This window comes from Coloeus monedula, assembly GCF_965178545.1.
Source record: "Coloeus monedula genome assembly, chromosome: 1".
In the NCBI taxonomy this organism is placed as follows: Eukaryota; Metazoa; Chordata; class Aves; order Passeriformes; family Corvidae; genus Coloeus; species Coloeus monedula.
Window position 1 is genome coordinate 107,812,378 of NC_138781.1, and position 18,352 is coordinate 107,830,729.

General features: G+C 38.1%; 1 protein-coding gene across 7 annotated transcripts in view; it reads right to left on the reverse strand.

The window, feature by feature from the left end:
• The window catches only part of PTPRM (protein tyrosine phosphatase receptor type M), a 454,349-nt gene that overhangs the window by 136,831 nt on the left and 299,166 nt on the right, over positions 1–18,352 (reverse strand). For 4 of the 7 annotated variants that reach the window (XM_082290788.1, XM_082290785.1, XM_082290783.1 and 1 more), the window contains exon 15: positions 16,682–16,711. The exons of the other annotated variants lie outside the window; for them this stretch is intronic. In XM_082290788.1, coding sequence (XP_082146914.1) covers positions 16,682–16,711 — 30 coding nt within the window. The remainder of the gene's footprint in view (positions 1–16,681; positions 16,712–18,352) is intronic. 7 annotated transcript variants of the gene reach the window in all.

Genomic DNA, 18,352 nt, shown 5'->3' on the forward strand with positions numbered 1-18,352 from the left:
CAGCAGAATGAAACACCCTGAGGCACCCCAGCACCAGCTTCCAAATTTTCTTCTCAGAAAGTTTTGTTGCATTACAGGACAGCCATGTGACGAGCTGCACTGCTCACTTTTTAAAGACCATCATGAAGAGATACTGGCCGATGCAAGAGGAGGGGGAAAGCTTGTTTGAAGATGAGGTCATAGCAGGCCATGAGCTCTTCTGCAGTGAAGTTTTATAGCTTCTTTACATCATCTTAAACCCACAAAAAGCCCGCTTCAGGATGAGAGCGTGAACATCACCCATACTGCATTACTTCTACAATAGTCTGTAATAATGATGTTATTAGAGAAAAAGACAGGACTGCATCAGCCCCCTTAATTTTGAAAGCTGGTGTACTGTGGAGGGCTGGGAGCCCTTGGCACAGGAGCCCTCTGCTCTCCCTTGGAGAAGAGAGAGGCCTGAGGGAAAGACATCTTCCCCAGAGATAAGCAACCTTCCTCTGGGTCATGGTGAGAAAGTGAACCACCCCCAGCATGCCTTGTTTCTATATGGTAATACCCAGTACCCCGTTGGCTAGCTGGTTTCTACCCCACCCCCTGCCTACCCCATATAACCTCTGCCCCCTGGCCCTGATGTGGGAGCCTTGTCCCTAGCCACCCTTCACAGGGACTGCTGGACAATAAAGGCTACCTCTGGGGAACTGCTATACAAGGCTCCTGTCTCTCTATCCCTGAGTTGGCCTTGGGTGATTTCACAAAGAGCTGAATCACAGTAGCTGGAATCACTTGTAGCTGAGAAACCGCTACACTTGCTGAAATCACTTGTTGCCCAGGGAAGCCGGCCACCACCCCTGGAAGAGTTGTTCCTTGCAGGACACTTTCTAGGAAGGTTGTGGCACACCAGGTTGCCCATCCCCTGGCCTCTTTGGAAGCAACAGTGTACGTGGACTATCATCAAAATGTTAGCAACTAGATACTAGTAAGGCTTCGTCCAAAAAAAGTCTCACAGTCTCTTCCTCAAAGCTTGATAAAAAAACCAAAATCAAACAAAGCTCAAAATCAACAAATGGAAAAGACTCCAAGGAGGCACTTATTTACTAGGTATTGGGACAAAAACCTGAGGAGGTTTATCGTGCAGAGCACATGTACACATTCACTTACAGAGCTTCAGATTACAGCTTGCATAGAGGGACAGAGGTATGAAATACCTGACGCCAGTACTCTGGCACTTCACTTCCTTCACTTCAGATACATCCTCAAATAATATAAAAACAGACTTCCATTACTTTCTGACATGACCAAAGTTCTTCAGTTTTGATCTACATACGACTACATTAATAATAGATTAAGGGCTGCTATCAAAGCATGATCACATGCTCCAGAAGGAAGAAACTACAAAGTACAGCTGTCAAATCACTCTCACTAGCTAAAGCAAGGGCAAACTACCTGCATCTAAACTCCTAAGACATTTGTGGGTCTATTCAACCTCTCTTTAACATTTAATTCCTGACTTGCATGCACATGACACAAACTAGCATTCTCCTTCTTACTGACCTTGGACAGATAAGGAAAGCAAAGACTTTTTTCTGTAAAGATGACAGTATCATCATAGGACATAATTCAATAAAACAAGCACCTGCAGAGAGCAGGAGAAACTGTGACACTAATATTTTGTTAGTTGATGCTGAAGAAATAGCATGCGACAGGTTTACTTAGTACCTCAATTCAGTTTCTCAAGGATTACTCAATACTGAGTGGATGATACCACTTCAAAATGCAAAAACTCTAAGTAACCATATAACTACTTCTCATTTCCTTGCTAACTATGCTGCTGTCTTAAATATGCAAACTAGTCTGTTTAGCCTGATTTTAAAAATAGCTGTTTTGATTTATTTTCTGATAAGCATCCAACTGCAAAACAAGCAACAAAAAAAGACAGTCCTTCACTGCCTTCCCTTCTGCCAGAGTCCACTTAAAGTCTGCAATGTGGACATTCCTGAACACTAAAGAGAAACCAAGCACACAGAAGTTAATAAAATTACAACAAACAACTAAAGTATGCATAGAAAACCCCTTTGTCACAGACATGATCTGCATGAATATTTACAGAGAATCAAAGAATTTTGAAGGCTGGGAAAGACCTTTAAGATCATCAAGTCCAATGGTAAAATCCTTGATCACAGATACTCTGGAGGGCAGTGAGATATGAGGAAGATGAAGACAGGCCAACTTAGCTCTGAACTTTTGGTGACTAATCAGCAATCATGAACCAGGACAGTGACCTTTCCTCCTGAGTTTTGTTCCTGGTTAGCCACTCCAATATATGCGCTTTTTCTGGCTCTCAGGTAATGCAAGACGGAAAAGTTTTTCATTCAAAGGAAATTCACAAGTACCAAAATAACATCAAGTGACTCTTCATGGTGTATTACAACTTCTTGGACTACTGCAATTTCTCACTCATATTAAAAATTTTTGAGAAAGAGAACTGATTGGAGTTTAAAAGTCTAGATTCTCCATGAGTAGACAAATACAAGAGACATATTGTGAAAATCCTACACTATAAATTAAGCCTAGATTTTCACTAGACTCTGGCAGGACACAGCAGAAAAAAACCCTATTCTCCCAGGAAGTTCTACAAAATGAAAATAAACCCAATATTAAAAAGGGAGAAACATGTGACCAAAATGTTAACTTGTTGTCAATATTTTTAACCTACTAGGCAATAACATAGTGATAGGAAACAAGAGATTAAATTACCTGGAAAACAGCACTTCTCAGATGAAAGTGCTTCGTGTTTACAACAGAAGAAAACAGTGACAAACCTGATAGAATATTAATGGAATAAGCACTAGGACCAGCGTAGGCATTTCCTGTGTTACTAAAAACCAGTGTGAATCACAAATAAAAGGAAAGTAAGTTTTAATATTTGGATCCTGTATTAAGAATGTGCATTCCTCTGTAAATAATCAGAATGGCAGTTACATGCAGAGTTCGTAGCTGAAAGTGAAAGATGTGATTAACCAAGAGTAGCATATCTTGAAGTGCTCGTAGTGGACAGTAACCTTTCATTTATCATTGAGGTTAATTTCCATTTCTGAGGGTCACTGACTTAATCATATTTGCTTGAGTTAATGTTGATCTTCTTTAATCATAGCACAAAAAAATGTAAGTAATGCCTGTCTGAATGGAGCTAATTTAATCATATGACCTTTTCCATCTTATTTTCACCCTATGGCTATATGACTTCTTCTAACCAGACAGCATATTATTGGACTGTAAGTGGCATAGTATGCTTAGCTAATTTATTAATGCACTTCTGAAAATTATGAGATGCTAAATTATTGCATTATGCTGTTTTACTGTTTCCATACCTTTATCAAAAGGAACCTACTACTGGAGTATCTGAGCTTTACATAATGATAATTTCTTTTGTCAAAAGGGTAATCCAAGTGCAGAAGAGTTCAAGCAGTAAAGCTTGGTTGCTGATTATTCCTACTGTGGGAAAGGCAGCTCTGCAGCCACTGAAGTGTCAAAGCAGCTAGTGTCAGAGAAAACACTTTACACCTCCCCTGGTGCTTTTGCAAGGGCTACTCTTAAGAGAACATGTGTTTCTGCAAGGATATCTTGGTAATCCTGACTGAGCTGGTGATGTCTCCATCACTGATTTTCAGGTACTAATATTCCAGCATATATATTCAGGCAGTGCTGGCTTTCTGTTTAGAAACACAAAGACCAAACCTTCTCAAATCCAAGTGATGGTAAAGGAAGAATGAAGTACTCCACCTCTCTATCAGACCTCTGACAGCTCTGATACCACTGCTCTGAAGCAGTTAATAGCAATCAAAATGTAATTAATATGGAGAATATGGCACCCAAAGGATTAAGAACTTTCATCAGCACTGGTGGCAGAAACCAGACTTCTTGATTCCCATGCTCTTTCCATAACCTACGTGGAAGCTTTTTTTTAAAAATCCATTGTGCTTAGATTTTTATGTCACGAAGAAGCCTAGTGGAAGTGAACAACAGGATTTCTGAAAGGATAACTTCAAACAATTGCAAAACTATAGACCATACTGGTCTGAAAGTTTCTGCAGAAGTAATAAAATTACAAAACCTCTGGAAATTGTGAGGAACTTGCCGGGCTACAAAGACAGACTTCCATTGAACAGCCAAGTTTTTTATTTGCCACTACAGCTCCACCACTCTTCCGTTCATTTCTCTTGTACTGAATGCCAGCAGTTATGGCATTATTTAGAAATCATCAAAAATTGCTTTAATCAGCTATTATTTAGATCTGAGAGATGGCAATAATGTTCATGGTGACTTTACTGCCCTACCAGAACTTTATCTCTCTTTGTATTTAATAGAAAAAATGTACAGCTAGGCCATGGATAATTCTCAGAAGTCAGTATGTAGGACAAAAGAAATGTCTCTTATGAAATCAAATCTACATTCTACCCATGTATGCCTAGCAGCATCACATATTTATATGAAACACAGTAAACCAGCTAATTTATTACAAAACACAAGACAGTGATTTATTAGTTCTTTGTCTGCTGCGAGAAAATCTGGAGTCTCTCGAATTTTAGTCTCACATAGTTAGGTTTTGCAACACCCTAGCAATTCTGTCCAGTTGAATGTTGCCCCTGACTCTGACTTGTGCAGAACACAACCCTCTAATCATCAGGCACAGAGAAGATGGATCCCTATTCTGTAACCTTTAATTAGTACTTAGCTACATTACGCATGCCGAGGGCAAGATTAGCCATAAATGCTTCCAGGGGCACTGTACACTTACTAGTAACCTCTGCACATAGAAAGTATGTATTTCACTCAGAACCAGCAAGTGGAAAAATATGTAGCAGAGAGAGTTGGACAGCATATAATTAAACTTGCTTTGCATATTAGGTGAGCGACTAAAGTAGAAGCCATTACTCTCTGTCTGCAAAGCACTTCCCAAGGTTGCTGCAGCAGAGGCAAAGAGCTTTGCAACACACCAGGTATAGGCTGCACGTGACCAGTGAAAAATGGGCTTTGTGTTCTGGCAGGCCTGAGACATCCAAATACATCCAAATACATGACCAGATTCTGCATGATGCTGAAGTTAATGGGAACTGAGGGTATTCAGCACTTAAAGGAATTCACACAGCAGGCTATCAGAACAGGCCTTGTTTAGCTATTTTAGGCAATCAGATTTAAGTGGTTATGCTGAGTTTGTTTTACTCATTTGATGTTGGCTTTATCATTCCAGGATTTTAATGTAGTGAAGCTTTCCATTGTCTAGTCAAATTACCAGATGTAATATATGGCATTTTCTTTAAGGATATGATTTTAGGGAGCATGCTGGTTTCATTACATTATACAGTGGGGGAAAAATATATTTATAATCTTAAAAATCTCATCTAATACAAAGCAATCACACTCCAAACAACTAAAGCAGAATGTTCTACTGAATCTTTGAGTGTTTTTTTCATGTGTATGTCAGCACGTAAATCTGAATACATCATCATGGACTCACACTAACTCAAGCTGTGAACACTTTCAGTGAACAATACTTTCTACTTCTAGACTCCATGTCACTGAAAAGTCAACTAATAGTGATGCTTATAAATTAATTTATTTCAGGTATGCTGTAACAACGCTAATCAGCCATAAATCCTTTTGCCCTATTTGCATTTACTGAATTTGCCTTAATTATACTGTTGCCTAATTATGAAGCTCAGTCTAGAGGGGAACTCGCAAGAAGCAATGATGCAGAAAGCAGAGGACAGTTTATTCCACTTCATGGATTTACAACTTTCTGCTACCGCAAACCATTTGGAACAGACTCTATTTGTGAGGTCATTAACATGTAAACAGTGTCACACCGAAGACGCACGGCAATGACCTACCATGCTAATGAAAAGTGATATTGAGTTTGCTAATTCAGATAAGGGTACACAGATTGCCTTTTCTCTAATGTGCAAGGGCCTGTCACAGAAATAAATGCATGGTCCTTGTTGCAATTAATTTGATTCTTGTTCTTTTAAAGCTTTACTTGTAGATTTAATTAAAGCTTTCATGCAGCACACACTTTCCGGAAGTATCTATGTTTAATGGCTTTTTCTCTTAAATTAAAGAAACGGGTGAAGGTTAAGATTCAAAGAACAAGAGAGCATAAAATGAAAAACTGTGCTTAATACAGTAAGCATTACCTTGTTTTGACATAAGCAAATATGCAGTATTTATATACATTTCTTAAAACTAGTGTTATATTGTGGCTTTCGTGGAGAAATAATTTTCAATTGCTTAAGATAATTTTTTTATTTTTGAATATAAAATATTGCATGCTATTTTTCAACCTGGAGGTAAGTATTTTCAAAGCCTAAATTGTTTTTAGATAAGAAAAAATAAACAAATAAAAACAGTGTGAAGTTTTCTCAGGAAACTAAAGAAACAATCTCCAATGCAAAAAATTCTCATGTGGATATGTAAGTCAGTATTTTCTTAATTTTACTCTGTTAAATACTCCCACAGAGTCATTCTATATAAGCAATAACCTATATTAATATCTATATAATATTCTATATAAATATTATATAGATATAAAATTCTCTATATATTATTCTATATAATATTTTATATATATGTTCTATATAAATATCAATAATAAAAATAATTACAAAAAAAGTTGCATAGTAATAGGAGGATATTCTGATGTTCTGAGACACGTCTTTCCTTCCCTGTTCTGAGGAGAGAGATAGTAGGACTTTTGTAAAGCCTTTGACAAAATCACACACAACATCCTTATTTCCAAACTGGAAAGACTTGTATTTGATGGTGGACTATTTTGTGGATAAGGAATTGGCTGGAGGGATGGAGCCAGGGAGTTGTGGCCAATGGTTCTATGTCCATGTGGAGGTAGGTGACAAGTGGTGTCCCTCAGGGCTCTGTCCTGGGATAGGTGCTTTTCAGTATCTTCATCAGCGACACAGAGTGGGATCAAGTGCACCCTCAGCAAGTTTGCAGCTGGCACCAAGAGTCCCTGAGCAACGCAGTTGGCACAAGAGAAGGATGGGATGACATCCAGTGGCAGGTAGTGAAAGGATGAGGGGTAATGGCTTTAAACCAGAAGAGGAGAGATTCAGATTAGATCATAGAAAGAAGTTCTTTACTGTGAGGGTGGTGAGACTGGCACAGGTTGCCCAGAGAAACTGTGGGTGCCCCATCCCTGGAATTGTTGAAGGCCTGATTGGATAGAGCTTTGAATAACCTAATCTAGTGAGTGGGATCCCTGCCCATGGCAGGGGGATTGGAAATATGGAATCTCTAAGGTCCATTCCCACCCAAACCATTCAGTGATTCTGTGACATGGAGAAAGAGCAAGTGACTAGGCAGCCTACATTAAGTACCAAGAGACAAAGCAGCACACAGAGAATGAAAAAAAGGCAATCTTAAAGGAATATTTTTCAGGGCATGACAGACATTATAGTATCTGGGGCAGGGGAAAAGGAAAAGGGGATAAAGAACAGGAGAAGTAAAAGGAGGAGCAGAGGAAGAAGAGAAACAGATGAAAAAGTAAATGGCCAGGAGACCAAGGAGGCAGGCTTAAGAGCTGGGCACATGTTAGTGTTGGAAGTAGTAGTAGTTGGAAGGAAGACAACAGTAGGATCTAAGGAGTAAGTTAGGTAAAACACTTTTTGGACAGAGGACTGGACAAGACACTTCCACGAATGGTCAGTACTACTACCTCAAAATAGTTTATGGTGCTTTGGATTCCAGCAAAAGGCAGTTGAAATTGCATTTACCTATTAATAAAAAAAATATGCTCCCAGTTCTTGCTGGGAGCATATATTAGGACTCAATATGCAGGCAATGAATGCTGTTCTCTATTTAATTTATATATTTAGAACATAGAGTAGGTAATCCCTTTGGTTTACTAACACTTGTATATGTTTCTCTTCTTTTGTTAAATTATCTCATATAATTTCTGAATCATATTAAAGTGCAGACATGAATCTTCCCTACTCAGGTAAGCAGAAAGGAAAGTCCTTCTGCCAGTAACACCTGGATGTTATAGCTAAGGAACAGGGCTGTAGTCTATCACGTATCATAAAGATGACAATCTAACCTGAAAAATGTCAGTAAATACAAAGCATTCAGTATTTCATCTGCTTTTGAAAATACACTGTAAGCCATGAACTTAGTTGATCTTAAATGACCTTTCCACTGACAATTTCCAAATAAGACCATAAATGGCAAAATACATGCCATTATACCTAAAACATAAGTAAAAACTATGTAGCTGCAGCAAATACTGTAAATTGCATTATTATACTCAAAAAGAACATGTTGGTGAAATCCATACAGGAAGATTTTATTTTTGGCTACTGATGTCACCACACAGGAGGAAAGAACACTACCACTTTGAAATAGGAGGTGCAGAGTGGCGTAATTGCTCTGAAACAGCTGATTCTCTCATTCCTGTTCAACTGTGAAATGCACAGGTTGGCAAATGTTTTCCTTTGCCTTTTCTTCAGACAAGACACTGGTAGCTCCAACTTTTGTTTTCATGATCAGAGGAATCAGGGAATAGGAATGAAGGAGAGAAGCTACCTCCCTCTGCAGGTAAGCTGAGTATAATTGAGATACCCCCAGACATTTGGTTCAATATCTCACCGAGGGATCTCAGTTCAAATGCAGAAGCAGCCCTGAGCTTCAGCCACTAAAAAGAAAAATAAAAGTGCATCTTTATGTTCACCAGCTCAGTGCTCACAGGAGCAGGTATTTCACAGCACAAGCCCTACAAAACTCTGCTCTGCTCAAACTACTGCTTCTTTTTATTTGGAAAACTGTGTCTGATTGGCACAGGAACTGACAGAATTATGCTAGACTTTCCTGATGGTCCTACAGATTTCTCTCTGTAGCCTACACTAAATGTTACAGTCTAATAATAATAATAGCAGTAATAACAAATCCTTTCTTGCTGCACATTTGTAAATGAAATGAAGTCATGATTCTAATATATTATGATAAGTCTCATAAAAGATATATTCTTTTGCAACGGGGTGTCTGGGGCTGAAGAAATGCCAGGCAGGCTTTGCTAGATATGCAAGCACACAGCACAGTCCATTCCTCTGGTTCCTTGCTTGATTAGCTTTTGTGATGTTCAGTTTCAAAGCTGATGCAATCTACCCAGCTACACTTTGCAAGTGCAATATTGCCCTGAAATTAGGAAGGATCCTGGTCAGACAGAATCCTTGCACAGACTGTCAAGTGAAACCAGAAGGTAAGGGTCATCATGAAGAGAAGAAGAAAGCACCTGAGATATGGTTCCTTATCCTCTCATGCCAGAAATAGGTAATCAGTGCAGGAAATCAATGACCAAGAAAAATGACAGAAAGAAAATTTGGAAATGAATGATGATTTTGGTCATCCAGACATTACAGAAAGCAAATGGCCACTCTTCTTCCCTTCAGGGATCTGTCAGTCTACACTTTAAGGGAGCTCAAGGTGTACTGTAGGTGAGAAAAGGAATGTAAAGGAAAAGTAGGAAAAGAAGTCAAGATTCGAACATTTTCCTTGTGAAATTAACAGTCAGCAGTGATAGATGCTACCTTGAGGTGGATCATCATTAACCTGGCCATAACCCCTTCAGATAGGCTCAAGAAATGTATTTCAGGTGAAGCATCTCCCAGGGAATTCAGCAGCAGAGAACAGATTTCAGATAAAAAGCCCAACAAAAAAAAAGTATCACTCAGTAGAATCTATCCCAGTACTAATGACTACAACACCTCAGTGCCCTGTGCTGGCATCACTCAACAGACACCAACATCTTGTTACAGTTGTTCTTATCTGTAACACAGAGGTGACTAAGCCTGTGGCTTACAGGCACTACGAAGTCTTAGGCTTAGATTCACTGTGTGATTTCTTCTACCCATTTTTCTTTAAGCATTTTTCTGCTGCTTGTGCTCCTTGAGACCAGGAATGCATCCTTCACCTTACTGCCTGTAGTCCCATCTTTTGCAGACATATTCTGTCAATCAGTTCAATATTTCATAATGCCATTTTGAAAACTAACATTCAATCTTTTAGAAAAAATACAGGCCTTTACCACCATAAATTATGAAGTGAGTTTAGGTCTTAATATGCAGCATAATTTCTCTACTTTCTGTTAACACATTTACAATCACATAAAGTGTAATGGCAGGTTTGGCTTTTAGAGAAACTAAATTTCCAACACCATTACCCCCTTGTACAATAAATACTAATACTAAAATAGGAAACTCACCTTCCTATTTGGATATTTAAAATGAAAGTATTTAAAGTCAGTTTTGAGCCATCTGTATATACAGAAATGCATTTTCAGAATAAAAACCACATAAATAGCACTTTTTTTCCTGAGGGAAAAGTTTTAAGCAAAGTGAATGAAAATGGTTCACCTTATACTGTCTTTGAAAGTATAATTCAACAATGACGGTTGATAGTGGCAAAATCTCAGTGTCTAGAATGACTGCTGTTGACAGCAAGCATGATTGATTTGGGAATCAAATTTTTAAGAAAGCTAAAACCTGAAGTCAACAGGCTAATTGAAGAATTAATTCAATAAACAGTTTTCTAGAGAAGACAGTTCACCCCGGTAACAGTAGCTGAACAAGAGTCATATGGGATGGCAAAACAAATATCAAATACGATGCTAACTTCTTAAATACACATACCTGTCACTATCATTTCTTTCTCTCCCAAGTATATGTATCGTGCCTCAGTGTTATATATAATAAAGACAGGCTTTCAGGCTTATCCTGCAAGAGTATATGGATTCCACAATTTCTAAAAGCAATCTCAATATTCAATTCAGATCCTATATATTAGTTTAGAAAACAACACAAAGCTTTTAATAGCATGGAAAGAACAAGGACGTCTCTAGGTTATTTTTTTTTTTCTACAGTTACATTGTTTCCCACACCAAATGTCTGATACCTTCACCAAACGAGCAGTGTCCCCTCAGAGGACAAAAAAATCTTCAAACCCCAGCTCATCAGCAAATTTATTGCTTGACACTAATGGAGCACAGACATTAATTTGTGCTGTGGTTTAGGAATGGCATTCTCCAATTTCGTGTTCCCACTGAAACCACTCCAAATCAAGAGACACTCGCTCACTCCCACCTCCCCCTCTCTCTCCCCCTGTGGCAGTCAGGAGAGGAGAACTGGAGGCACAAAGGTAAAGGTTGGGATACGAACAATTTACTGGAAACAGCAATGAGATGAGAAAATGAGCAGTAACAGCAACAATACTAATGACGGGGGTACAAGGAAGAGGCAGCACAGACATCCCCCTGACAACACCGGCCGCTCCCTCTGCCAGGCTACTCTGCCCGAAGCGACCCCTTCTCCTGTCCCTGGAAAATGGTGTGAGGCAGTACAGAAAAACCTCCAGGTCCTGGTCATGCCTCCTCCTGGCTACTGCAAAAATGAACCCTGTCCTGGCCCAAACCAGGACAGACTGTGTGACCAGCACAGCAATCAAGCTCTTCTGATGCTTCACCTCACTCTCTCTGTAGGGACTTGTTTTGAAAAACCCAAGCTTGCAGCACCATCCAGATTATGGTTTCTAACTCACAAATCTGGGATAATTTGGAAAGTTTGGGTAACTTCAGAAATGACCATGGGCTTCTGATACAGGTATGGAAAAAGTAACCTGGAGTGAGCCCATAAACAAGCCCAGAAAAGATGTACTAAGCAGAGCTACTCCTCCACATGAATGATCTGATCTCTGCTGCACTTGAAGGAAGCTATTTCGTACAGTCAGATCACTGTCCTGGGGGACTCACACACTTCAGAAAGAGCTAGCAAAATTAAAATAAAAAATTACTTTCTGCTGATCAGTCTATTAAGGATTATTTACCATTTTTTTTACAGTGAAATGGGAATGTAAGCCTTGGCTATAAAGCCATACGATCAGATCCAAAAGAATCAGAAGATACAAGGAACCAGTATGGGAAATAAGGACTTAAGATCGATTTTTAAAAATTATGTTACGTATTTTAATTAAAAATAAAATCCCAATTCTGACCCTGCTTGGTATCTCCGAATAAAAGCTAGGTACTGCACATCTGTACACAAAGCATACAGCACACAGCACAAAAATGTGTTTTTTAGCAATGGTGATTTAGTATTTTATTAGTATTTATATTATTATTTATTACTAGATTTTATTTTAGGCACTAAATATTATCCAAAGATTTTAGTCTGTTGGCACTGTAGACTTTGCAACATGCAACAGAACTCCTGGGACATCCCCAAATCATTTAAGTCTAGCTTACAAGACAATTACAGAAATCCACGGTTATTTTCAGTTACGTGATTTTATGATACAAGCCTATGTAACTCTGCATATTTAAAGATGCAGAAGAGATCACAGGTGTAGTGTAACAGATCAAACAGTTCAAACACATTCGTGTTTTCTGTTCAATACTCTCCTCCATCTACAAGATGCAAACATGATCTTGTTCTGGTTCCAGGGGCAGCAGCAGTTGAGAAAACAGGACTGTTTCTAAAATCTTTCGCTATTTTTGAATTACTACAGAAGTTTTAAATGTGAAGACTGCATATTCTCCAGAATTATCCAGAAATCACTGTTAGAAGTTTTGACACCACTGATTTTTTGGAAACGTTATTACTTCAATTATTTGGGTAATTTTGCAGATCTACTAACCTTGTGCTTTCTGCCCTAAGTACTAGGTCAATGGCAATGGGACTGGGCAAATGAGCTAGAAATTCTCTGTACAGAGATCCAGAAGCCAACACTGAGTATCTGCTAGTGAAGCAAGAGAACTAAAGTGAGAACAGACTCCCAGGCTCCTGAGCTCAAGTTAGATCCACAAGAAAAGAACACTTCATCTGGGCCCCAAACTATCAAATTCTTGTGAAAAGTAGGGTATGTTTTCATGCACATTTATATGAAAAAGCTCAATGTTTGTTGAATTAGCTTTCTTGCAGGAGGAATTTTGTCCCCTTTGTCATACACCAAGTACCAGGCAATAGGCTTCTAATGCTATATGGTCCCTTACAGTAATATTTCAATATAGTATTAGGCTTTGGGACTGAGATTTCCACACAGATGATGCACCTGTGATGACTTCTGTTCTAGGGCACCTAACCAGATGATTAGTGCTGGGACAGACAATAGCAGATTACATGCTATTAAGATCTTAACATGACTAGCATTGCATAAGAATAACTGTAATAACTGTCTCCTATTTCCCTACTTCACCTTTCACAAGCTGAAATGACTTGTGAAAAGGCACAAAAATATAATAACATTATGCACCTAACTGCTGCGCAGCACTGTTGTTGCATAAGTACTTAATTTCAATAATAATCATAACATATCATTTTGATATCAAGCTCAAACTGAGGAACAGCATCAAAAGCTGCCTTCACAACTTTGCATTTTAATTTGGTGTACATCCTACTCACAGCAATATAATGAAACCTTTTATAGAAAGGAACTTATAAAAACTACAATCTGCAACTATCTGCCCAAGAATCTGGGGTAAATTGAATTGGCCAAACTATCAGGCAACAGTGTCTGGAGTAAATTCTGATGGTCCAAGCACTCAATTTGTTTTTCTGATGCTTGAATTTTCATGAAATGCAATTGTTAGCTCCTGACTAATGACTAATGAGCTCCAAGGGCAGAATCTTTATAAAAATTAAAATCTCAAATACAAAAGGCCAATGGCCAGCACAGTGGCTCTTGCTGTCGCCTCAGCAACAGGCTTGCCTAGTCCATTTAACCATAATTACACAACAAAACACTAATGTACTTTTCCTTCTTCAGCCCATGGCGCAGGGGTTTTGCCCATCAGAAAATGTGTCAGGAGCAAGCAGTTGTGCCAGTGCTGCCTGCCATTCTGAGAATGCCACTCATTGCCAGTGTAACTAATGACACCATCTCCATTCTTCCTTTTTCCCACCTGGAATCAACCGCCAAGTCAAAAGACCTGCTGCAGAGTTAATGAGCACTATTAAATTTGCTCTAATCTTAAGAACAAAAGAATTTATAGAGGACTAACTGTGTCCAGACCAAAAAAAAAATATCTGCTGCCTGCCTGAGGTGAAAGGTAAAAAATGTACCAGTTGTCAGGAATGCAAGAGTGGGAGGAAAGATTGGCAGAGGCACTTGAGCCCATTAAAAAGAATTCTCAATAGCAGTACTCAACTCTTTTTCTGTAATATCTATTGACTGGCTAACTAGTAAACACAAGATAAAATAGAAATAATTCTCTGCCAAATATGCACAGCTGTAGGTCCACCTCTGATGATTCATCAGCAGCTCTAGGCATCTGCCAATTTTTTCTTTTTTAATTTTAATTTAGGATGGATCTAGAAGTGGCAGAGATTGCAGTCTGCTAGGGAAAAGGAGCCCACAGCACACAAGGAAAGCAGCAGACAAGACAATAGTAACTATTTCAGTGCATAGATGCTCACTTGGATGTTACAGCTTGCATTTACAATGACTAATCAGTAAATTTGAATACGATACTCAGTATAGAAGTGGTAAATTAGCAATGGCAGAGTACTTGAAATTATGTTTCTCAAAATACGGAACATTTTATAATCCACACCAACTTCCTCAGCTAAAAATAAAACTCTAATGAATCCTGCATTCATGTAAGATTTCCTCCAATTTCAGTGAAATTGTGTGATGCGTAAACAGGTGGAGAATTTGGTCCAAAATATTTCCTCCTACTGATAGCCAATCTTGACTGCACTTTTCAGGGCTCTTACTTCCCCTTCTTTTGCCAGAAGGGGAAAAAAAACCACCACAAGGTCAAAATCCCAGCGTTTCTTCTGGAAGAGTTAATCAACCCAAGCCACAAAGTTACTGAATTTGTACTACACCAACAAAAAGATCTTTTCTTGAAGCCACTAGGTGAGTATTTCAAATAATCCTGAGATGCCCTATTCCATCCACTACTAACAGTCTCTATGATTGCAAAACTAGGGACAAAACCCGTTTGTAAAACTTAAAGAAACCATTTCAATTCATGCATTTTCCTTTGTCTGTGGAAAAACAGAAAAAAAAGTAGAATCCAATTTCTTTGAATAATGAAACAGTGTTTAATTTAATGTTCCATTTGTTTAAATTTTGTTTTTGACTTAGCCTTGAGACATGAATCATATTAAAAAATTAATTTAAATATATTTACTCATTATGGCAAGAACATACTACATGGCTTACTGTATTATATTCTTTTGACATTTTAAAGAACTACATTTAAAAGGTCCCAAACGGGAATTTTTTTTTTAAAGGCCTATTTAATGGAAAATATGTCTTTCCATCTCAGGAACAGAAACAAATTTTGGAATACTCTGTCTGTGGAAGAGCTAATTTTTTCTGACCTCCACATTAATATGCTGCTTTAAACAACAGTTAAAAAAATTGCACTACACATACAGTGTCAAATAAGGTAATATGAATTACCAACCACATGAGTGGTTTCAATATATTGAGAATTCTTAGAGAATTTCAGCTATGAGGTTTAAATTTTAGCTGCTGTAATTCATTTGAAGAATGGTTCCGCTTACCAAGTTTTCAAGATAGAAAACATTTAATAATTTTTCCATAAATTCTATAAATGAATGTTTGATGCTTTTTTGAAATATAAACTGAAAAAATATGTATTTAAAAGGTTAGAAGAGCAACTAGAAGAAACATGAGAAACTTTATATTGCTTTTAAATAAAAACATTACTGAAATGTGTTCCTTTCAAGAGCATGCTACCCCCATATGTACTTAAAAACTGGTACTAAAATTTGTGTTATGCAAGTAACACCCCCACTTCTGTAACTATGTAAAAAATATAGGTTCCCATAACTTTTAAATCTGAGGTTTAAAGGAAACAGATAACTACTGGACAGCTGATTTTTGCTGCTGGCCAACTGGATTATGTAAGATTAAATACATCTCATTTTGCAACTAAGCAAGACCCCTGGTACTTTGCTAATCTGTTATGTACTCCTTGTACCTGGAAAGCAAGTAAAGAGTGAATAGCCTCAGAAAGGGATTCGCTAAATTCACAGAAGAACGCTTCTCATTCATCACCTGCTGACAACAGGGAACGAAGCGAGGCTTTGGGTAAATAAAGAAGCATATAATGGTATTACTAGGGACTGTATAAAACAAAAAAATTGTTACTTACTGAAAGTTATGCTTCCTCCTGCCCTCATTTTTTAGTGCTCTCTCCTTTGAAATTCACTCCAGAAATGGTAACTCATGATGTTTATGCATGATCATTATTCATGAAAAAGCAGTAATATGTACACAGCAACAAATGGAAATGCTTGTACATGTCTAACCAATGCTATAACTTCAACAGAACAAAGGAGAAAGAAACTGCTAAATAAATTCTAAAAATAGCTATTTAGGCATGAAAATTTCTCATTGGCATGGTAGTGATATTTATACCTACTACTTCTCAATTAAGAAAATTCTTTACATAACATTATTTAAAGGACTCTAATGCACAGTATGAGACATAAGAAACTCTTATAAAGCTAAATATTTAGTTACATTATTGACCATGTTGTTTTTATCTTGGTAAAACTTTTACAAAGTATGTTTTTATAAAGGAACTTTCAATATTAGCATTCACTACTTAGGCATGGAACAACATGGCAGAAAGTGTGTCTCTGATGACAAAGAAGTTACTTACAGGTAGTAAGTGTAGGAGTGATAGCTTCTTCTGCCATGATGGTGGAAGGATTAGGCAGTGGTGGAAAAGATGAAATGGAAGGAAAGAAAAGTCAAATATTAATGTATGAAAAATCAAGATGAAACTGACCTGAACTGGTGACATAAATGAAAGGTAGCAAGAGTGTATATCTGGGCATATCATGCAATGTTTCTGGAATAGACAGGTGACATATCCAATCTCCATAACACTTTGAGCAGTACAATATATAATGCATCTCCAGCTGTTAAGTCAAACCACCTTAAGGTACACCTACTAAGTAATGTTAGATATTTAATGTATGTTTATATCTGCATACACTACACACACAAATATTCCCAATTAAAGTGCTAAACCACTTCCAATTAAATCTCAACTGCATTAGGAATAAGGATATGGAACTTCTAGCATGGTGTTAGAAGCTTAGCAATACAGAATTTCAGAATACATTTTAAGTAGCTTCTCTTCCAGTCACAGCACCGCAGAATCTTAGGCTATCCCTTTCTTCACTTAAAGCAATCAGCTCTGCCTTCGAAAGGACTTGTTTCCAGAGGGGAAGAATAAATGGTCACAGCCCTTTTAATACTTCAGCTTTTAAATACCCTTTTAAATTCAGAAGAAAAACATACTTACTGTCAGGCAAATAAAAAGTCTACCCTTGTGGGCTAAAATTGTATTGGTGGTGTTTCCCCGTGTGGCAGAGATAAAAATAAGAACTGACCCTGTATCCATGTTATTCCTGCCCACGTGAATGTCACAAAGAACAACTTGGGAGACCTAGCACCACCATCCTGACAAATATGGGCTCAGTCAGTCTTGCATAACCTCTTGCACAGCCAGATACTCCACCTAGATATGGTCTGTGTGAGCATGAAGTACAGAAGCCCTCCAGCTATGCTCTTCTGCTTTACATCCTTCCCTCCCTCCCTCAGTTATGGGCCCACTACAAGCAGGACTGCAACCCCCCAGAAAGGGCAAGTTTCAGCCTAAATGAATTCCATATATTGACTGCAATTAAAAGAAGGCAGGAGATCTTAAAACATCTCTGAGCATAATGTCAACTTGCATTCACATGTTGGTAAGATAAAAGACTGAAAGGAACCATGTAGGCATTTGTAATTTTTACAGCACATGCATACAGCCCTTTGACTACAGAGGAAACATGTAAACAGGCCTTGCAAAGGACTATAACTAACGTTAACTTGCCTCTGGCTACATGCTTCAGGCATCCCTTTGAAAACCAGGCTTTCATCAAATTTTCTCTCTCATCTTCTTTGTGTGAAGATGCCGTTAGAAATATTTCCCAGTTTTTATTCCCATTTTTCTGATGCAAACAGTATTGTTCAAACACAAGAGGCTACACACAGAATATTTAATCACATGGCACATGTGGAAAATGTATACCTGCTAAAGTTGAGTTTTAAAAGATATCTAAGACTAGAGTGAGGGGCAAGCTGTGAAACAGTTGTAAGCTTCTTCCACCAGCACATAGCCTGTTGTCCATTCAGGAGCATGGGATCAGGTCCTATCAAAGCACTTACCTGCACTATTAGCAAAGGGTTGTTTTCTAGTTCAGTCATATTTCCCCCTACCTTTCTTTTCAAAATTACTCTTTCTCTCACTTTGATTTAGAATCTCATGACACTGCCAACC